Below are 24001 nucleotides of genomic sequence, written 5' to 3' on the forward strand. Positions count from 1 at the left end.
AAAAGGCCACCATGTGATCAGAGGAGCTCTTTTTCCCCATGGAGTCCTCTGAACACAATCTGATAAATGAACACAGACATACAGGTGACATTTCAGGGCGTCCAGCCCCATCCAGGTAGCACAACAAGCAGCAATCCTGCATGTGCAGGTACTTCTGCCCGGGACAGCAGGAGGAGAAGCCAGGCGCTGGGTTGCTGTCGGTAGCTGCTGTTCAAGCACCCTGGGAACAGCACAGCCTGAGAGCACAGAAACTTTTGCTTTCAGAATTGTTACTCCTGGGCATGAGGAACTGACCCAGATGGTTTCAAAATTTGCCAGGAAACAATATTACAATACTCAATTTAGAAGCTCTTCCTCCCCCTAACTAAAAAGCCTTAGAAGAAACTTACTTAGAAAACTGTTGGTTCTCTACTTGGAGAAGCAGTGGGAGTTACCTGCGTGTGCCGAGCACGCTGTGCAAGAGGGAAACTCAACTACCTTTATCAACAGAACTAGCACAGAGCACTATCCTACATAACAAAAAGCCAGGAATAATTAATTAAAACAACAGAAACATTTCTGAGTCCTCTGCAAGCCAAGTTCTGATCTGCAGATAACAACGGTAACTACTTGTCCAGACAAAACCATCATTTTTAAAGAAAGCTCTCAGCTTAGCTTATCTTGAACCTAAAATTCTCATTTTACTCTATTCTTGACTGTATTACCACTGTTATCATCCTGATGATTGCTATTCTGCAGTTTTGCATACACTCACATGGCTGCATTTACCTATATACACGCAGACACACATGCACAAAATCGTGAATTGCCATTGTTCTGGTACAAACCCCAGGGAGGGAAAGCAAGAAATTCAGTTAAAATTTCTTTTTTATTATTATTATTTCTTCAAAATAATTCTGGTGTTCCATCCTAAAGAAGTGGCTAGTCTTGCTGAAAACTACCAGATACACTGTGAACTTGTGCCAGCTGCAAATCACTCCAACTACCCTGGCACCGTCATTTAAAGTCATTTTCCATTTAAAGAGCCTCCCATCAGCGCCAGCACAGCCTTTCATTACCCATCCCACTTAATACCCACAATCTCTCCACAGCTCACTCGCTTGGTCTCCACTGACCAAGCAGCACAGGGAGACTGATGTGGGGATTATTGGGATTCCTAATGCCTTTTTCTCCCCGCTGGCTGAGCGCTTGGCAGCCTGCCTGACCCGCAACACGTGTGGCTTTGTCAGCCTAATGCACTATGTCATCTGGAGAGTCTCAGGGACGGAGCGGAACCCAACGGCGTCTGCATAGCAACGGCCGACAGCTCCCAAAACTTCCAGCTACTACACTTGCCAGCACTGGTGAAGAAAAGAGGTACAAAAAGTGAGTGTCTGGGTGTTTGCCATCGCTTGCTTTCCAAAAGGCAAAGATGCAAGGTAAGGGCACAGCGTTCAGCACGATCCTTTAACCAAAGGCTGGAGAGTCAGCGCAGGGCTTTCCCGTACAAATCATCCATCCTCACTTGATCGCTGTTTTGTGATGACTCAAAATCTGCACATCAAGATTCTGGATTTGAGTAACTTTTTTTTTTTTTTTTTTTTTTTTTACTTTTTTTTCTCCTGTTAACTAAATAATGACAATGAAAACTCAGAGATACGGGCTCAAAAATGAGTTGTGACTAACAGGTAGTTGTCACTCTCCAGTTTGAGAGGTGGCTATTAAACTGTACCTATGCCTGGCATTTAGTCAGAGCAGAAAGAAATGAGGCTTGGGCATTTTTTCTATATAAAAGATACACTGAGATATTTGCAAGTGTGAGACAATACACCAGCCCTGTAAATCCCGCTGTAGTTTCTTACACAATGAATACACAAAAGGAAATACCACACAATGTGCAAACATTAAAAAAAAAAATGCAAATTTAACATCATGCCTAACTGAAAAGTGGAATGAAAGTGAAACTGGTTGTTAGATGAATGAAATACAGAAGCCAGCAGAGATCTTACTTGGAAATGGAAGAAAAGAACACACAAAATACCGCTGAAGTTTCACTTCCTCTACACAACAAAATACAACAGAAAGCTCAAGCACAACACATGGCACATCCTCTACAACCTCCTTAGACACCACTTGCTGTCCATACACACCAAGGTTTTCTACTTTATATCTGATGTCACATTACAGATTTTTTGTGAATTATCACCTGAGCAAAGATAAAGATTACCAACTATAAAACTAAATACAGCGATTTTTAGACAACATATTACAAACCTATTTATCTGCTTGTAAACACATACTAACTACTTTATAATAGCAAACGCTAACAGAACAACTAAATCAAAGTCCTGAAAAGCATTTCTAAGCAGTCCAACTGCATTGGGTTTGCTTCTGGTTCAAGTGCATCACCCAGGCACCTCAGTCTCAGGTGTATTTACCAAGACACCCCTTAGATAAGTTTATTTCCATTTAACTACAGGGAAACTGTGACAAACAGCTTCTTTCCTTGAGGATGACTCCAGCAGAAGAAAATAAATTAAGGTTTTCTGAGCCCCAGGACTACACCACACTAGTGATACACATCTATCAGATTAAAGAAATTACTTGCTTCTCAAGATTTGCAAAAATGACTCAGTGAAATTCTGCTATTTCACGTTGTTTCCTCTAATTTCTTCCTGGATTTGTGCAGCTAATTGCTTATCACCAGAATTTCCAAGTTAAAGCAAGCTAAAAACAGAACCTTGGTTTTACTCAAATGCAATGCAGAAAACAGTGGGGATTGAGTGAGTAACCACTTCCTAAGGAGCTCGTACCCTCGCTCGGCACCAGAACCAGGGCATGAAAAGAGCACAAGCTTTTGGGGCTAGCACAACTTTGTGAGCAATTACACACACACACAAGCCACCTAGAAGAAAAAAAGAAATTAAAAAAATTTGCTCATCATAATCTCTTTTCATAATCTCTGGGGTCACCTGTTGCAGTAGCAAGTGCCAGGATTCAAACTATTGCAAAAATTCCCCATCCATCTGCACTTCCCACAGGAGATGCTCCCCACGGGATCCCTGCTCCTGCCCCCAGCTCTTCAAAGCCACCCGTTCCCCCTCACCAGTTCTTCACGCAGCCACAAAACCAGCTGGGTTGACACTGGTGCAGCAGCAGCAGCTTTGGTACCTGCAGGGAACAGCAGTGAGGAAGGTTGTGAGGGCTGCAGCCCTCCATGAGTATTTGCAACCTCACCTGTAACCCTGGAAGTCTATTTAACATCTTTAAAGACTGAGTGGTAACTCAGAAAAAAAAACATGTAGGCTTAAGTTCACTACCTGAAAACAGTCACTTCTGCTAGAAAACTTTGGGGTTCACAAGGTAGGAAAGGTTGAAGCAACCACCTTAATGCTGCAATAACACAGCTGCTGGCTTTTCAAATGAGTTTCCTCAGAAGAAATTGAAAGCAATCAAATAACACAGAAAAACACATGGAAATTATCATTATGGCACAAAAACAAAAGCAGAAAAGCTTTTATGTGCCTCTTTTTTAACAAAAGAAAGTCTAATTTTGAAACAGTCGCTTCACAGACTCAAGCCCACGCCCCGAGGCAGGGGCTCGGTTTGGTTTTGTTTCTGTTTATTTCACAGTTTCCCTGTTTATTCAGCTTCTTCCCTCTCCTGGTGGCAGCCAGGGCAGCACAGGGTAAATGGCTTCATCCAAAACCAACAAGCAGTCCTCACCCCCGACAGCTGCTCCACGCTGCTCTTTGAAACACAGGTAGCTATGTCCTTCTGAACTTGGAAGAAGCCTGAAGTCTTTTCTAAAGGAAAAGGTAGCAAATCACCCCAGAACTTGCTTGGGAAAAAAAAAACCAAACAACCAAACAACACACACACAACTTATTTTTCCAAGGGTCATATCAAACTCAAAGAAGGTAGTGAAGGTGAAGAGGGAAAAGCCACCGAGTCACACAGTCTAAGCTTGATGTAACTTAAATGCTACTTACACAACTGTTAAAAAACCACCAGCACGAGTTGGAAAAGAAATCTCTGCTCTTTCAAAAAATGCAGACATTTCCCAGAGATGCTGCTACAGTCACCAAACGCTTCGGGAGCATCAGACTTCTCTGCTTAAGCACAAATAAGTTTCGGCAACGTTTCAAACGATCCATCCTATGCTGAAGTTTAGCCTCAGTGATATCAATTCCAACTTCAAGTGAAAAACTTCTGCCTTACACAGGCAAAGGACTGACTGACTGAGAGATCAGGGCTGAAGGTATAGTAACAACATGAACCTTTTAAACACACACTTGTAGCAGGAAACCTGGATACCAAACATCCTTTACAAACAAGTATGCCCATACTGACATCAACAGTAGAGCTCTTCTAGAGGTATTTCCATGGAAAACCAGTGTTTTGACAGCTCTACTTCCTTTGGGAACAGTGTAAGGTGTAAATCCAGGTCTACATTTCTCCTAATCTCAGGTACACCTAGCCAGCAAAAAAAGAAATGTGACTGTAACATACAGAATCATAGAATGGTTAGGGTTGGAAGGGACCTTAACCATATATAAAACATAGTGCTACTTGTGATACCATAACATGGCTAACAGTAGGGATCTGACATCAGGACAGGGCTTCAAATCCTCACAGCGACCACAGCAGAGCCTGTGCAAACATGTACAGCCACAGGTGCTAGTGGTGGCAGCCGTAGCCAGAGCCACACTGGCTTGCTGAGCACATCCGAAGCTCTCAGCAGGCTGTACTCCACATTCACACAGCAAAATGAAGCAGCAATTGTCACACGAGGCAAAATAAGCAACAAGGACTTGATGGTTGAGGATGAGGCACAGACTGAAACAGGAATCACAGTGGCAAGAGGACATACGGATCCTGCACCACCCTCCTTCAGCATCATCAGGAATCGTTCTCCAGCCGCGCGTGCATTCGCTGTGTGGACACACCTTCAACCCCAACACTGCCCTTCCATCACCACACTGCACCAACAGTCCCCTTGTTCCTCTTGAGTAAAGGTCTTTACAGCAGCAGCTAAAACAAAAGTTTCACCCAAACAGAGACTCCCCAGGTGTTTGATAAAAGAAGTCACCAAGAGAAGGCGTTTCTCAGAGAAGTGGATTTTTAATTTAAACAGAAGTTGTCTCTTAAAGGCTACCAGTGACTGATGTGTAGTGACATAAAATACCTGATAATAAGCTTATAAAAAGAACCTTAAATCATCACGTCTAATGAAGCCAGCCCATTAATGAACGGCAGCCAAAGCATGCCCACACACAGCGTCCACTGCAAAATCAGGACCCAGGCCTTTCACAAATTATTTCTTCACTGCTTCAGAAATCAATAAAACCATCACAGGAGCTTCACAGGTACACGCATCTGCCACTTTTATATGACAGATTCCAACAACAACATCCTTTTTTGTATTTCTTCTTTTTATATCAGCAAGAACTTAAGGTCATTTATTTCCCTGACCTTACCAGGTGAAAATCATTCACCTAACACACTCTCAAGATTTTTTTTTCAAAATTTTACAGCTCAGCAAAGCAAAGTTCTCTGTGCAGTTAAACTATTTTACTCCTATATGCACACACCCTCCATACCGTACACAGGTGCACAAACAACCTGCCTGGGTTACAGGTGCCCAGGGATGAGCAAACCTTTGGATGCTGCAATACCTAGAACTGCATTTTACAGAAAGCAGCAGCGACAGCAGCACTAGGGTCGTGACTAGGGCTGTTTTAAGTTCAACAATTTCTACAGGAAGATCTAAGTGTAGTGTAAACCAGCCCCATGTAGTAAAAAAAACCCTGATCCTCAGGCTTGCAAGCCTGCTTTCAGGGCAACCATGCAAAACTGGATGAGTTATTCTAAACACTTAATACGTTATTGCAATCACAGCATCTCTCCAGTTCTTTCAACCTGGGTAAGATATTTTTACATCAGCTGGACTGATTTGCATCCTCATCTGAACTTCCCCCCCTTTTCTCAACTGTTAGGAGCAGCCCACCCATGACACAGGTCTCCATGGGTAAGAATCATCCTTGATGCCTCAGGACAGAGGTGATGACAGAAGACTGGCAGGAAAATGCTCGTGGAAAAGTAAGAGCCAGTGAAAGAGCCCATGAATCACTAACACCTGCCTACCCACTGAAGTACACTAATTATAGCATATAATTGAAAGACTGCTTTCCTTACTCAGGGAGGTGAAGATAAGAGGTACAGGTCTTCTCATACCTCGGATGCAAGTTTAAAATACTCTCAGTTGGCAGCAACGCACAGAAAAAAGTCACTGGCTGTGACAATTAACAGCTTCATTTCAAGTATCTTTTGTTACAAGTGAATAACCCTTCTACTCAGACATCCTACATGAAACAACTCTTTCTAAACTAAACAGATAAACTCAAGGCACTCAACGAAAACCTGAAGGTAAAACCCCTCAGTCCCCCGATGTTGGGAAGCATTCACACTGTATTTTAACCCCGTGGAGTTTGAGCCTCGCCAGTCCTGCCCGCAGGCACAGAGGGTGCGAAGGGGATGAGGGCTCCAGTGTCCTCCTACAACCCCAGCAATACTCCACTGTATCAGCTCCTACTTTTTTAAAACCAGATTAGCAGGGAAACTCAAAACCAAGACCATGCACCCACCTGCAGAGGAAAAGGAGAGATGTCTACAAAAATCGGTTATTTCAGGACATGCAGAGACATGTGAAAAAGGACCCAGAACTTAGTGTAAGCAGTAAATCCTTAAACGGGATGTTGTAAGGTAAAGTATGGATAGATAGCACATAAGATGTTGTTTACTAGAAATATTCCAGGAAAAATATATTTCAATTTAATAGATCTGTGTTGATTTTATCCGCAGCCTGTCCACTCAATCATCATTTCTCAGAATGAGATGCATGGTGGGAATTGAATTTCTTTGTGGAAACAGGTGTGAACATTCGTTGGAGCTGTGTTCAGTTCTGCCTTACCTCTGTTATAAACAGAATGCAACCTTCATTAAAATCTCTCTTCATTAAAACTTCTCAGATGCAGGGTTTATTTTGTGCCACTTGCTGCTCAAATGTTAAAAAAAAAAAAAAATCACACTTTTTTCTATAATACACTTTACACAGTGGCTGAAAAGAGACTGCTTGCATAACAAGTATTATGCAATTTCCCAAATAAATGATACCCTTTCAGGGAGGGGGGGGGAGATTACAAAGTCCTGAAGATTTTCAAGGCTGCAGATTTGGCTTCAAAAGCAAAGAGTCTGTACAAACCCCATGCCATCCCAAATCTTCCTTGTAAGTACTGACACCGCATCAGCACCCAGAGATCCCATTAGGAACAGTGCCCCACTGTGTATTAACAAAGGACAAGCTGACAAAATACACAATTTACCACCCCAGTGACATCTCTCAAGAGTGTAAAGAGGCTGACACCAGATTTAAAAAAACAAACAAACAAAAAAAAACCCCCACAGCATGGATGCAGCTACCCTTACTGAGTCGTGCTTTGGTTTGAATGACTTCTTCTAGTCCTAAAATGGTTTTATTAAATGATAATTTACAAAAGAGACCAAAAAACCCATAAAAAAAATGCAACTTTAACATTATTAGCCATCTTCAGCCCAGTACTTTGCCAGCACAAATAAAGCAGTAGAGCATCTCAAGTGGAAAACCTACCCTAAGAAAAAAGCCAGCCAAAACGTCACACAATTGAGTGATCATCATGGAGATGTTTAAAAACCAAGAAAACAGCCCCCTGTACCGTAAACAAGCGTGTACTTCAAGTCACAAATGTTTCAAGTAACTCAATGGGGAGCAAACACAGAAGTGAAAAATCCAAGTGGCAGCACAGAGGAAAAATAAAAGAGCAAGGAATTTGGCAGACAGACCCAGTGCCCACCAGTCCTTTACCTTCAAATGCTGACAACTTTCACAGGCCTGAAAAATTTTGGCTTCTCTTTTTGTTGCTTTTATGATTTGACCTTTCCTCTCCAGTGGTGTTTCTCTAACCTCCACTCAGCCCCCAGCACATATTGCTGGCAGGCCCAGCACACTCCAGCTCTGCATAGCCAACAATGACACCAACCCTATAGTGGGAGAAGAAAGTCCACATGCACCAACCTCTGCTCCAGCCAACACACCAGCTGGGAATCTCAAATCCCCACCTGCAGCCTTGTATTCGCACTGGAAATAGGCTGAAAGCAAAAAAGTGATTCTGTAAGTAAAAGCAGCCCATATTGGCTTCAATTCACTGAAAATTGAAGAGGTCCATTGCAAGTTTCAGATCTTGGAGTCCTGGAAGTTCACAGGGTATCAGAACAAGCTCAACTGGGTATCAGAGAGCAGAAAAGAAGGACATTAAGTTTTGCAAAGGCAGCATCCATCCTGCCAGAAACTGGAGACATAAAATTACACTTTCACAACTGAGCTAATCAGCCACATTCCAAACAAGCTGCATTTATCTCCTCAGAACAGCAGACTTTTTTCTTAAATATCCAAGGTCAACGGCAGTGAATACTGAGCAAACTGACACTGGGAGAAGCAATGTAGATACAAACCCAGAGGGCAGGCAGTCTTAGATTTGTTTAGTAGCAGTATCACATTTTAATATAAAGTTCTCTTTTAGATGTGAGAATTACTTTCTAATTAATCATCAATCAATACATTTGATAAGGTACTTCTTTAGAAACAGAAATACCAAGTTATGTACCAGCATCATTCTCCATTTTTCAACTAAGAGAAAGGAGTATTTTTAAATGTTGGAGTAAGGTATAAGAGTTTAATACAATTGAATCAGTCAGCCAAGGGAATAATTACATTAATCTTTTATCAAACTCATACAAAATTACAGCAACACCCCAGAATTTTGATCATCATTTCTGTGTGCTTAAGATATTCACAGAAGTTAATACAAACAACTGGAAAGCCCTACACCTCCAGTTCAATACCTACAAAACGGGAGGTCTCAGCTGCTGCCTTGTGAAAATACGCAGCTTTTCCAGACACGTTCGAGCTTGTAACAAAGCAGAAACTGCTCTGGAAATCCCAATAACCACTTCAGCTTCCCTAAAAACGCAAATGGTAAAGGGCTGCCAGAGCTCTACTAGTACTGTATAACAGAAAGGTATTGCATAATTTCCCTGAAATTTCTATTCAAAAATGCCACAACAAAAATGCACATTATTCTGCTGAGCTGAAGAGTTATTTCATGCAGCATCTAAAATTACACAGTATTTGAAGATTTCTTCAATCACGGAAGCAAAGAATAGCTCCAACAAGCCTAAAGTGAGCAGGGTTCTTGGTTTGACCCTGTCTTGATACCACAGAAAAAAGCGTGGAAGGGGAAATGTGCAGAAAGGTGCTTCCATATGTCTGGTGATGGAACCAACACAACAGCAACAAACCTGCCCTGACCGTAGCAGTCCCAGGAAGAAACGCATGATCCTTTAAATGGGCAGCAGTCCTTTGGCCAGGCAGGGATTGCACGGGGCTGTGTTTCTTTCCAAGTTCCATTCTAGTTTCCTAAGCTTGTTGATGACATTATATAACTATTAATTACACCGCTGTTCAGCATGCTTTTAACTGCAATGATTCAAACTGCTTCCAGTAGGTCACTAATCCAAAGTACAATCCTCTTGACAGCAACTGACAGATTCAGAGTATTCAGTTCTAGCTGAAAGGAAGAAAAATCAAAACCCTCATCTGTCCGCTGAAAAACCAGCCAATATTCCTGCTGCCCAGACTCACATCTCGGTCAGGGGCTGGGACATGCTGCCAAGAGGACTCCAAGCCTTGTGTTAATGCGCTAAACAGCTCTCACAGCCCAACGAACGGCAGACAAGGAGCAGCCCAGACCTACAGAGCAGTGAAATAGAGAACGTGGGTGAAATACAGAGAAGTTAAAGAGCAGTGGGCCAGGTGAGGCAGCGAGCTGCTGGGATGGGAACCCCGATGTGATGCCATTTTGGGGATTTTCCACCCTTCTGGCAGCACAGCTGGACCCCACTGGGTGCCCAGACCACTGATCCAAAAGGTGACCCCCTGAAGGCTGGTTGTGCTCACACCCCAAAGCCCAACATCCACCCACCCAGGGCCAGCCAGAGAAGGAGCTGGAGTCAAGCTATGCTAACACAGCCAAGGAAGATTCCTTCCCAAAGGCCATCTTTAAACTGTAAGAAAAACAGCAAATTGAGTCTCTTGTATCTTCGTTATCACAGGCACTGAAAGGTTTCAGTCATCAGCAACCGGACCTGGCAGACGCCCTCCTTGGACACGTGCTCTGCCTTCGCCCTTCCCATCCACCCTGCCAGCACGAATCTTCCTTGCAAGCTCCAACACAATTCTACATGCATTATTTATCCCTCTTGCTAAGTCATGCAGTGGGATAATTACTTAACTATTGTAATGATATTTTGCAATGGCTGTACTCTATTATTCTAATTGATTTTCATGGGATTGCTTTTGCTGCATGTTTTGAGCAAAAGAGCATATTTTCCTGGAGTGTAAAAAGCTAAGTTTGACATTCATTTTAAGCCTGAGAGCTGGATGTCAAAAGTGAATTTTTAGGAGAATATCAATGTATTCTTAATTAGCACAATGTTGATATATTACTCAGATATTTGCCACCTCTGCTAACAACCAGTGAAGACATGTTTTTTTCATAAAGCTAATGAAATATAAAAATAGTTATTAACTAAGTATTTGTAAGTGTTAATCACAAAGTTTCTTCCTTCCAATAGGACGTTGTTCTCCTTGTAAGACTCTTCCTTGTAAGACTTCAGTTAGCATAATTACTAAACATTTGAAAGGTGAGAGATCTGCAACATTTTTATTCACAAACTAAAAAGCTTAAGTCAAAACATATTTGCATGTCTTGCTTAACACCACATTAAATTTTACTAAGATAAAATGCTCAGCTTAGGACTCAGAGAATTGTTACAGTCAAACACTAAATAAAATCAATCCCCTTTCCATATACTCAACATGATATAAGTTACATAGCAGAGCAACCCAATTAAAAAATTATTTATATCTCCCTACCCCCAGGATATTCTTCAGGCTATGCATGACTCAAGATGTACTTGTAACAATTTTGTGAAGCGATGAAGAAGATTTCAGAAAACACAATAGTCCCAGTAGTTCAAAACTGGTAAAACTTTTTCTGCCTGGAGCCAAGAATTCTTCCAGGAGGAACCTTACTTTAAAAGTCACTAATGATAATACTCTGAACCAGAGCAGGGAGGAAAAGCAGCAAGCCCCTGATAACCAACCCATCTTACTAATAATCTGCTGCATATATAAGCAAAGGCATGGATACAACTCTATGGAGAAGGAATGTAATCTTTCTGATCTAAGTGAGCACACAGGTGTATGAGGACTAGCATATTCCTACACTAACATCAAAACCAATAATTTTATACAGTTGGCAGTAGAAAGACTAAAATTTACACAGATGAGATTCATTGAGAACTACAGCCCTGCAAAATTTGCTGAGTATGTTGGAGTTTGTGGATATTTTGTCTCCTTCTGCTTAAAAACAAGAAAATATTTGGTCACCATCTATGACACTTCCTTTAAAAAAACAAAACAAACAAACAAAAAAAAAACAACAAAAAAAACAAAAGACCCAAAGTTTTCTCAGTCTCGACCCATTCAAACTTTGGAGGCTCCAGGACAACGAGAACTCTGAGGAGATCCAGACCAAGTTCTTCCCCCGAGTCTCTTTTAGGGCTTTATACAATACAACACATTTCTCAACTCTTTTTTATCTTTTAAAAACATCTCCTTGGAAAAAAAAAAAATAGTCCTGGAACAAAGCAAGATCACACAAGATAACTGTTTTAAGTTCCATGTCAACTTACTCCCTTTTTTCTCAATGCACTGGTCTCAGAGACCTGATCCAGCCCTTGTAGCTGGCAACAAAGTGCTGCCCTGACTTCCGCAGCCTCCGGACACTATTCAGAAAAATCAATGCAAAGAGCAAAAGGTCACACTCTCCACAAGCACCAACTACCTGTCAAACCAAGATGGAATTGCAAATGCTAGCATACTCAGAAATAAAGCAACCAACTGCTATTAAACTACTTTCTTAGTGCAGTGTGTCCATATTCCCACACCCATGAGTAAGTAAACCTGTTCCTTACACCACGCACCTTAGTGTAGGGGGGGGGGAAAGCCACTCATGCTTCTAACAAGCTTTTGAAAACAAGTGGAGTACATTAGTACATAGCTGTACAATTTCATCACTTTGAATTCAAAGTGCCAGTGGGAAAATCAGTCTGGCTTGCAACGCCAAAAAGAAAAAGGTAAAAGAGGGGAAAAACTAGAGCTGGAAATAAAAGCAAACTACTGCTAGGTGTTACCCCTCACTCTGCCTGCACATCAGGAACAACACTGAGAACTGGCACAACATTTTAACAGGTACCTTATTATGGATTGTCTCCCATGACTTGCTTGACGTGCCTGGCCTTTGGCAGAAGTAATGCCTCCTCCTCCAAGCACAAGCAGTGAGATTGTCCTCACATTTACATCTTTATAAACACGTACGCTGAACATGAAGCTGTGACCGCCCGTGCATTCGCAGGGTAGGCAGGTGACACACGAGCATGATGTTCCACTCCCCTGTTTGTTGTTGATTTTTGTATCAATTGGTATTGTGGAAAAAATATCATTCTCTTCATACAGAGAGAGAAGCTTTTGTTTATCATGAAGTTTCATTATCACTTCTTTGAATGCTGGTTGAGTAACAGTAACTTTTTATGTGCAGCAGAATAAATTCCCAGCACACACTGGTATGAACCCAGACAAAGCAACCTAGGAGCCTTAACACACCCTTCACAGGTCTAAAATTCCGAGTGCAAACGCATGGTCCCAGCTTGCAGAGGTGTTGTGAAACTGTCACTATCAATAATAAGTCATTTAATGAACCTCAAAATTTCACAGTCTGAGCTCTGGCATTACAGACCATTCCTGTGGACAGCCCCACCATCCCACTGGACACTTGTAACGCTGATCTCTGATGCATTAGATCTTCTTGACCTCAGAAGTTAAGCAACTTACAACTAACTTGAGTCACATCCGGTAATAAGTACTTCTAATTAATGACCCTTAATTGCTGCCAGAGTACTGGATTCCCACACCCATGATTAAACATGTTCCTCACTCTGCTAACCCACATATACAATTGTGCAACTCAATCAATTCCATTTGTTTTCTTGTTGCCCTTGCTCTTATTTTTAAACTGTTATCTATACAGCTCAGAGAAAGGAAGATAAACATTGGTTTTAAAGTCTGACTTGATGTGTAGTTTTTGAGAAGACACTTCAGGATTTTAAAGCATCTTTCAAATATTAACTTAACCTAGAAGTCATATATAGCAGGGACTTCTCACTACATTTGCTTTACAGACAGGTAGACTTGTGCACTTGAGTTACCCACTGTCCAGAGTCACAGCAAGTTAAAGGAGAGAAGGGAAAGCAGGAAAAAAGGCAAATTTAAAAAGTCCCTAGAAAAAAGCAGGGCCCTGGGTGCCACCTCCCCGCTCATAGCACCGGTGGGTACACAGAAATACCTGCCAGCCATCCAGAACAACGCTTTTCTGCCAACATTTATAGTTTCACTGTGTACCTCATGGGAATTCACCATCTCTGGACACTGAGATACTGTCTGTGCAAGGTTTGCAGCCCTGTATCCCACAACAGGAGCACTCCTGCCCACCTCGGGGAAAGCCCACGTTCACTCCCAATGGGACCACCTCCACTGAGGTAAGAGCCCTGAAAGGAGCAAAGCAGCCATGGAGGAACTGCCACTTGCAGGTCAACTCATCCTCCTTGGGCAAAGCCAGAGGATGCCCACCACCCAGAGGACACCAACCTACCTTTAAGCTAAAAACCTGTTCCTGCCACCACACAACAGCACACCACCCAGCCATCCCTTGGACAAGCCACCCACTGTCACCACCACATGTCCCATCTCTCACTCTGCCCAAAACCCAGCGCTGTCAGACACGATCAGAGTAACTTCTGCAACCCACCGCCTTCACTTTCAACACTTCCCCTCCAATTCATACACCATCCTCAGAATCCCGCACTGGCACCGTGCAGCTGCCAATCTTTCCTACACAAGTCAAGCTCCTTGTGTGTAAAACCAATAAAACACAGAGAATTCCCCCAAAATAATTCATGATCTTTATGATAAGCAGCTTCAGGTGATATCGGTTTACAAATTGCTAATACCACGCTGAACTGGAAACATTTCCTGGAGCTTATTAAATATTTTTGTTAAATTGATCCACACCCATGACTGTTACAGATCACAAATGAAAACGGTTCTGTCTCTCCATAAGGCACCTGTAATAACTGAGCAACAGCAGCAAACAGGCAGCAGCCAGAGCTCCCTGGCCGCCGTATCAGCATTACAGAGGAAAGCCTCCCCTTCTGCTGCTAATGATGTGCTCTAGCCTGTATCCCCAGGAGACAAATGACTGCACTGGCTGATTGACTCCATCACAGGGCCATCGTCCATCAACTATTGCCTCTCTTATTGAGATCTCATCTCGGGAAGAGAAGGTGCTCCTACCACTTCCGAAAAAAAAACAGTGAAAGCACATTCAGAATAAGAGCTCCAAGATACATAATTAGAGCCAAATGTTTCAGCAGAAACACACATTTCCAACAACCTGAATATATATATGTGCTTTGTCCAACAGGACAAGTAAGATTTATGTCTTTCTCCCCATCTAGATGGTTATTTACTTACTTTAAACAAAGGAACAAAATGCCTACCATAAACATAAATTTATTGATAAATTAAAACACAAACAGTGAATACAATCATACAGATTAAAGAATGGTAACTCGAGGATATTTAGCTATCTGATTTGTTAAGTCCTGAATTCCAGCTTCTTTTACACAGGTTCAAATCATATTAACATGATACTATCTCCATTGATACCTGCAAACAGAAGTGAAAGAAAATATAAATCCTTCCAGGTATTTATTTAGTACATAGATAATAAAAAAAAAAAAATGAAATGGAATCATCCTATTCAATTAAGAACTACTCCCATAATTTAAAAAATGCTGCATACAAGGGAATGGGGCACAGGGAATAGCCCCCATTCAGCACTCATCAGGCAGCGTTCTGGTCAACTTTGCAACAACACTGAAGCCACCAAATCCCAGTACTTCTACATCCTCCGTCCACCTCCCTGATTTGACCATGTTAAGCTGCACATGAATTACCCGGGCATAGTTCCACCCACACAAAAATAATTTAGTTCAGGAAAAATATTTCAGATTATAATCAGTCTCATGTCTGTCTACTCAACAATATAAATCTGAAGAAGGCAGCTTTATCTCAGGCAAGATATTTTGTCTCACTTAGCACCTCTGCCTGTTACAAGCAATCCATCAAAACTCTGAAATCCTGGAGAACAATCTGCTTGAGAAAACGCGTCTAAACATTTATCCCTTGTTTACCCCTAAACAGAATCTAAAACTGACTTGTTTTGCTTCCATTTTATTTCAAGACAACCAAGCTGATGAGATCCTCAAACTAAAGTTTCTAGAACTCCTGAACATATTCCTGTGTTAAGCTGTAAATATAGTTTCTGGAAGCTTGTGCTTCCATATAGCAACTGACATAAAGCATACACTGTGCTTACTTAAATATGGAACATTTCAGCTCTCAGCAAACTGCCATAAAATGTATCCTTCAAAACATTTATCAGTCAGAAGGTTAAAATTAATTTGATTATTACAAGATTTCTGCGGTAAACAACATAATTAAATTTTTTTACTATTTTGATCCTTGTAGCATAGGGGGTTACTCCACAATACCAGGACAGTGTCTCAAATTTAAGACCACGTAGGGTTCAAAATCAGGTCTCTTGGTTTCACAATCCACACTTTAGATCCCTACAACCTCTTTTTCTCATGCATTTCCAATACTGCTTAACAGAAGATTGGCTGTGGGTGTACTTGTAACTTTCAGAAACACAGGCAGCACTTCAATAATAAAATACTATCAAAACAATGCCCAGTTTAGCCAATTAGTTTTGCTTTTTCTAGGATGGAGCCGAGATTCACTTGATGCTGAAGATACCGAGTTACTGAAGAGTCAAATAAAACCCACCAGGTCAGTAAGAAGAAGTGATGCTTTTTATTCTCATTTACATTTACGCCAGTCAGAATTATAATCCTTCCCATGTTTAACAGGCAGTGAATTTGTTGATGTACCAATTAGCACTCTGCTACAAAGAGCATGTTCCTAATTAATAGCTCGCTTATGGGAAGTGCAATGTTAAGGATTTGATTGTACCTCCAGATGTATCAAAAAAAGTGCGAAAGGAGCTCTGATTGATGTCAAGAAAATCTGCCTGCACAAAGAGACAATCAATGTGTATTGCATGTGTCAGCTGTAAAAGGAACTTACATACATGTCATGGAGGCTTTTCCACGTTATTTCTGTTGTATTGTGTAATCCTGGATATCTGCTTAGGGTAGCAGGTACAGGTTACTCAGTATTCCTGCTCTGCTTTTTTTGCTGTGTCCTTAATAAACACGAAGAGGCAACAACAGTAATTTGCCTTTACCTGTCTGAAACATGCACACTTCAAATAAATCCTCACTAACCCTCCTGTAAGACTCCTTCCCTCCAGAAATTCCCCGATTTCTCCTTGTGAAGGAGGCGAGTGCAAAGAAAGACAGAAAGTACAGCTGCAAGACACAGCCACAGAGACAGTCTGTATGAATCTTACTTCAGGTCAGAGCTACACGTTACGAAACTCCAGCGCACCTTGCGAGTGACCTACATTGAGGGACTGAAACCCACTAACCTACAGAACCACCTGAAATCCCACAAAATAGGTCAGTGGGTTTCCTCGTAAGAAGAATTACGCAGACAAGGAGAGACGCAGATAGTAAAGGACAAGCAGAGCGCATCCCTCGCCTAACGCCGGAGCGCGCTGCAAGCCATATCTCTCGTCCTGCTGCCATGTTCCTGCACACCAGCAGGACTTCCCACAAGTGATGGCAACTGTGTTTCCCAGCAAGGGACCCTGGAAGGACCCGTCTGCTTGTTCAAGCCCAATGGAGCAGGAAGAAAAGGAGCAGCACCGCAGCGAGGAACGGTGACCCTACCAACAGCAAAGACATTTAATTCGTGTTGCGAACACAAAGCAGGTCCCACAGCACCTGAAGTACAAGTGACACCTGATTCATGATCAGCCTGGAGTTACAGCAGGAGTATCCAGCTATAGCACAAAAGCTGGATGGGGTCAGTCAAAAGAACCCATCCTGCCCACAGCACATTACCTGCCAACCTTCAGTCCTTGGTGGTCTTGGGTCCCAGGCGTTGCTTTCAGGGATTTAAGAGTTCAGCCAAAACAGAGCCCTCAGCACCATGAGCTGCTGGGGAACACTGACACGGAGCACAGGACAGCGAGACAAGGTCCCACCAGAGCCAAGGGTGGCTGCAGGGAACCACGCTTCCCATCCACCACCTCCCTCCTCTCAGCTACCGCACCGGTCAGCACTGCACAAACACTTTGCTATTGCCAGTTCATACAAGGTTCCACTTAGAAGATGAACCCACAGCGGGGTGCAAATGCACAGGCCAGTCATGCAAATGCAGCAGCCCCTCCACAACCAGCTGACGGGAACATGAAACAATCATGGCAATTAAGAAAGGCACACAGAGAAAGTAAAAACTCTGCCTACCAGTTCCCGAGAGCGAGGGCCAGTATCCCAGTGGACACAACGTCTGTTTACAGCAATAGAAGAAAGCTGCATGCCCTCTCCTCCTACATGCACATACATACTTTGATTTAAATTCCAGTCTCCCAAAAAAAAGCAGTTTAAGGAGGAAGGGAAAAATATCCACGCTGCATATTATCAGTAATAGATTAACATGATGGTGTTGCAGTTTATCAATCAGATCTTTACACAGTCTCCAAGAGAAATCAGAGATAGATCTTTCAACCTTTCCATCCACAATCATTTAACCCAAATGGGTAATCCAACACGAACACCGTAACACACTTTATCCACACTACAGATTTCATTGTTATTTAACATAAAGACTTTCTCCTCCCCCTAATAAAAAAGCACCACAACAGGTACAGCTGTTATTCCTCAACAGGATCGTATCCAAGTGGTAGGAGCAAAGTGAATCACAGCAGCCACCACAGTACCTACGGTGTTTGTCACCTACAGCATTTCAGGCACTCCAATTTGGCAATTACAGTGAGGGAGTATTGCCAAGGTGCTGCACATCAATACTGAGAATCCTCCCTGCTGAGAAGATTTCCCAGAGGTGATGAGACCCAAGAGAAATCCTGGGGTGATGGTAATGAGATCATTAACGCCAGAGCCAAACACCAGCAAAGAGCAAATCAGGACACAATTCTTATTTCTTTCAAACAGCCCAAGTACAAAACACAGCTCTTACACCAGCGTTGTGCTTGCACCAGGATGACAGATAATAGCTGATCTGAAGCTGAACAGCTTCATCTGCTCAGATGATGTCTCACAGATGAACTTTATGCTAGTTAAAAAACAACAAAAAATAAGCATAGCATACATCTGTACCAATAATCAGTTTATAACAGATCAATACCCCAAGTCACATGGCTGAGGCACCTGTGGTCCAGCAATACAAGCCATCAAGTCAAACATAAGCGTATCATCAAACCACAGCCCCAGAATTCGGGGCCTGCTGTGAACCATCAATTGTCTGCTTGTTAAATTGTGGGTTTGCAAAAGGCTCCTCCTGTCCTTAGCTCCCATGCCCTGGCAGGTTTGCAGAAGTACTATTCATCTACAAATTCAGAAAGTAACAGCTAATCACTTACACAGCGCTGGTAAACAAGGTATGAGACACCAGAGGTCTGAAGAACTCCTTGCATGTGGGTAAATATTTTGCAGATAGGTATCCTGCATTCCAGCACTCAGAACTATGTAGGCTGAATTGCACTGTTCCCATCCACTACCAACAAAGCACTCCCCGAGGGGACACATCCTCTGGATCTGGATGGCCCCAGGAGCACTGGAATGGCTCCAGGCTGGTACAGACCACACTGTGCTCCACCTGATCCAACTGCCATTTAACTTCAGCAATCAACGGGAAAAATAGGGATGATTTTAACCCCAGATCTAAACGGCCAATTAGTAAAACAAATATTCCAGAGTAAAGGCACCAACCTCCCTTCCTCAACAGCTTTTTCCAGACGAGTCACATACTCCGTTTTTATAGAAAATAACCCACTTAAAGGCCAGCTACGATGCTAAATAAAACCCACCTTAATGCAGGTGAAAGCTATTTAACTTGAAAGAACTGAATGAAACTGCTTTGCTTCTATCCTACACCACAGCAAGCATTTTCAGAACAGTCCTGCAAACAGATGGTAAATAAGAAGGGTATGTATTAGTTGTATGGATCATAAGCCTGATTCCTCATTCCAGGAAGAGCAGGACTATCGGGTGTCTATTCTGGTCATCCCTGCTTGGATGCAGAACAAGAGAATACTTTTCAATGGTGACATGCACAGTAGTTTACATCCTTCAAGGTGCTAGCTTAGATCCTGCCAACATGCAAAGGAACTTTCTAGAGAACTGATGGGGAACAATGTATCCGAGACACCTGTTCAATGCAAGAGAAAATTCATTTTAAAATTATGGTGCAGAGTTTCAGCTCGACCTCCCCTCAGAAGAATGGCAAAAGAGTGAAACATGATGAGCCCTCCATGATTAAACATATGTTCAAATCACTTGATGCAATCCAGACTACACACTTTGGATACACAGGTATTAGCAACAAATAAACCAGAAATGCTTACTAAGTGCACGGCTTGTAGAGGACACATACACTACAGATTGTTAGTTTTGTACTAAAAGGTCCCACTGTTTTGTTAATTTGCTTTTCAGACACACAGTTGTTGCTCTTGCACTTTCCACTGACTTTTTTTGTGCATTTCTCTGTAGTGAAGGCACATTCACCATAGAGGGTGTGAAGTTTGGACAAGGAAAGCACTTACCCTACAGTTAGAGAAAAACTGACATCAGAGAAGATACATCATCTCACATTGTTTCCCTATTTATCCAAAAGATTCAGAAAATAGTAACTACCTTTGTGAAATCAGAAGGAGGGAATATTCTCCCTCACAATGATGTCTGAAAGCAACCTCACGCAAAAACACTCTGAGCAGCTGTGCCAAGGAGGAGAGAGGAAGCTACAAGAAGAGGTGTACAGGAACATAACATATGGAAACCATCAGAGAACCAAAGGGGAAGAGGACCAAGAATACCATTAAGAAAAACAAATGGAAGCAGGGAGCCATCATCTACACTCCAACAGGAACATAGAGCTCCCCATAATGGGAAATACGAGGCCAAATTCTGCCCTTACATTCCTAGGAAATCCAAAGTAAACTTTCCTTCCCTGTTTGAAGAAGTAATGGATATTGGAAGGGAACTCACGTCCATGGAGTAAACTTCCCAGCAGAAGTTTTAATTCAAACCTTCTCCCATGTACAGTAGCTGGTGGGGCTACACCAGAAGTAACTACCAGAAAAAGTCACAGGATGCAAGTGGAAGCGGCGGCCAACACCAGCTCCCTGCACCATTACACCAGTACAAAAACCTCCATCCAAGAAAAGCACTGTACACCCCAGGAAACACATTACGAACGCTCACTCCCAAGCTAGCCAGTTAAATCATCACCTCACCCAACTGAACGTTGTGTTGAACGTAGCTTTTCTCTTAGCCAGGATCCTCACAGAAGGAAACTGTAGAAAAACTCAACCTACCTGCCTAAATAAAGCATAATGAAGTTTAACCATAAAACTGCAAGAAACAAGTTGAGGAAAGGGAGTTAGTGACATACTGTAACAAATCCAGTATTCGAGTAAGCACGATAGGTTTAATGTAGTCTTTGCATGACAACTCCCAATTCTCTTGAGAAGGATTTGACCTCATTTTTATTTAAAAGTGCAACTGAAATATTTATAAACAGCCCCTTGAAGAAGTATTCAGGTGCAATTTAACTGTTTAGCATCTACAGCATGACTTGGCAGGTCAACTCTCAGACTCACTGTGTTTGAAGGTCCTTTTATGAGATCCTAGGGAAAGGAGATAGTTGGATCTAAGTAAAAACTTCTAACTGCTGCCAGCCACCCCTCCCACGCACCAACAGATTATATCGAGTCTGAAAAAATACATACACGGTGAGAACTAGCTAATGTCCCAACTAGTTCTCAAATCAGAGAATAGTTATCAGCCAAAGTAAATTCTACAGCAAATAACTGGATTCACAAAGGAGAGGGGGGGGAAAGTAGGTCATATCAGATCTTAATAAAAAACCAACTGGGCATACTGTAATTGCACACAATCCTTTGATGAAAACCAGTGGCCTCACCACATCTATGATGTCTGTCTTTCACTACTTTGTTGAGTTTTTTTAAAAAGTGAGTTTGATAAATTTCCCATGTTCCCAAAGTAAGCCTTAATGAAGCAAGGCAGTTTTAAAAGTGGGAAAGCGTCATCAACTTGTCAAACTGCAACTTAAAAAGTCAAGCTCATCAGACGCCTTATATTTCAAGTAATAAATTATCAATCACAACTCGTTAAGTATCTTTACATCAGTCATTTATTTAAAAAATTCTGAAGAATTTCCCCAGCATCGACTCGTACGTCACGTACTGTAACACTCAAAGCAATACCACAAAGAACTCTGACCTCCCAGGTCTTCTCAACATACGACGCTCACTCACAACATTCAATCACTCCTGCTTTCAGTTATATTTATTCATAGGTTATATAAATATGCAAGAAGACATGATGGTCCATTGAATATTTTAAATACTTTCTCAAATTCTACAAACAAAAGCAATTTAAAAAGCAGCAAAAATGAATAGAAAGCTGATGAATTAAATGAATTAAAATTAGAAGCCATTCATAAGGGTCCATTAAAAGCTAAACAGAAGTACAATGTTCTGCACCCGAGGATCACATCTGCAAGTAAGGCTACAGCTCTTAATCTGAAATCATCAACTGCTATTCCTCTTAATGGCCCTTTAAAAGACAAAACATCCCACTACCTCAACAAACAGTTTGAAAATTATAACTTAAAAACAACAAAAAAAGTAAAAGCACATGAGAGAAATGTGCTGCTCTCAAAAGGAACATCAGCATGGTGGCCAAATGAAAATGATCAAGTGATACAAGATACAACCCATCCAGGCTCCAACATCTCATTAAGGCTCTCCTCCTACAAACACCCGTGCACACGCTTGACCTGACGCTGCGAGAACTCGCGGCGGCTGCAAGGCTACACGCTGTAGTAGCACAGTTAAAAGACCAGGCGACTGCAGGATCAACGTGTTTCACCTGAGCCAACAGGGAAGCCAAGAAAACAGAAACCCACAGACACCAAGCACGCTGTGAAGATTTCGCTGCATGACAAAACAAGACTGAACAAAACGAGTGAAGAAGCAGCTCTAGGTGCACACAGAGTACTATTGTCCCAAAAGCTCCACCTTATTCTATGCTATAACTATGCAGACTATGAAGATTTGTTTTACGTTCCAACACTCCTGTATAATCTGTAAAAAAGCGAAGAGATACTTGTAACCAATCTGCATCATAAAACACACAGCCAAGCACTACAAGCACTCTGCTGCTGTAACTCAAAGAGTTTCAATGGTCCAAAAGCATGCTCCCCCATTAAAAACGTAGGCACTTCACATTGTCTAAAGCACAGTCCGAACAATAACCAACTGCACATGCTTTCACCTCCTCTGTCAATCAAGTCAAGACAGCCAAGTCATGCAAACAGCCTGCTGATGAGAGCATCTCAATACGCTGCTTCACTCAAAGGAGGAAAATGCTGCCTTTCACGGTGGAAATCTTATGGACTACTTCCTTGGCAGAGCACAGCGACAGGAGCTCAGATTTGGAAGGTACAAAATGAGCAAAATCATAAGTCAACATGGTAGAACAAATCAGAAAGAGAAAGAAAAAGCAGAGCAGCACACGCCTGTTTTAGTGCCAACTGATATTTCCAGGACAAACTTTCTGAACCCATTAACTGGGAAAACACAAGTTTTTTGGGGGGGTTTTCTTGAGATTAAATTAATCACTGTATATCAGCTTCACCATCTTATAAAGACTCACACAGTTACTCAGTGCAAGACAGAGAGACCTGACAGCTAAAGCTTTCAGAAATCCACACCATTCCCACACGGAGCACACAAAGCCGACTCCTTTCGGATGACAACAGACACCAAGAGATCGACATCTCAGGAAGGGACTTGTTGTTCTCATGGCATCTTTAGTTTCAGCCATTTCCCTTCTCGCTCCCTAATCCTCAATCATTCCTACTCCTGTAGGAAACACAGGTAAATCTCTACCCAAACCACAGAAAACCACCTGCCCCAAACCACAGTCAGAACATTTCTGGCTGGCTGTGGATCTCCAAGAGGTCCTCTGTACATCAGTCACAAAAAAAGCACAGAACAACAAAGATTCAGGTCACTGCCACAGCCACAAAACATGTCTTCCAGCTCCAATTAAATGCTTGAAAAAGAATTCTTAAAATCCACAAACTTTTGAACAGGGACAGAAGGAACAGCATTTGGGGGAAAGTGGGGTACAACCAGCTGATATCCAGGCAACAACAACAAAAAAAAATCAACAAGTCGGCGCAGCCCTGCGTGGAGCGAAAGCCGCGTCGAAAGGTGCGGACGTACCTTGTGGAGGTGCCTTTCCTGACATCGCAGATGCTGCATTTGAAGGCTTCGGCGCTGTTCCTGAAGGTGCAGACACTACAATCCCAAAAGCCTTCATCGGCTGCAGGTTTGGCTTGCCTTTTCGGCCTTGAGGAAGGGGAGGGAGAGGGGAAACGTGTGTGTGTGTGTGTGTGTACGTGTGTGTTTGGGAAGGAGGAGAGAGGCGTCGGGAGGAGGAGGAAGAGAGAAAGAAAACACACACATGAGAAACCATGTTACAGAGCCCCGACACCCAGCTCCTACTC

General features: G+C 42.3%; 1 protein-coding gene across 1 annotated transcript in view; it reads right to left on the reverse strand.

Annotated features, from left to right (window-relative positions):
- The window catches only part of LOC104520447 (RING1 and YY1-binding protein), a 39740-nt gene extending 15770 nt beyond the window's left edge, over positions 1-23970 (reverse strand). Inside the window, 3 exon segments of the mRNA XM_010162142.1 lie at positions 23718-23881; positions 23883-23934; positions 23936-23970. Of these exon segments, the coding sequence (XP_010160444.1) occupies positions 23718-23881; positions 23883-23934; positions 23936-23970 (251 nt within the window).
- Between the last annotated feature and the right edge of the window lie 31 nt (positions 23971-24001).

This window comes from Antrostomus carolinensis, unplaced genomic scaffold, assembly GCF_000700745.2.
Source record: "Antrostomus carolinensis isolate BGI_N321 unplaced genomic scaffold, ASM70074v2 scaffold6792, whole genome shotgun sequence".
Taxonomy (NCBI): Eukaryota; Metazoa; Chordata; class Aves; order Caprimulgiformes; family Caprimulgidae; genus Antrostomus; species Antrostomus carolinensis.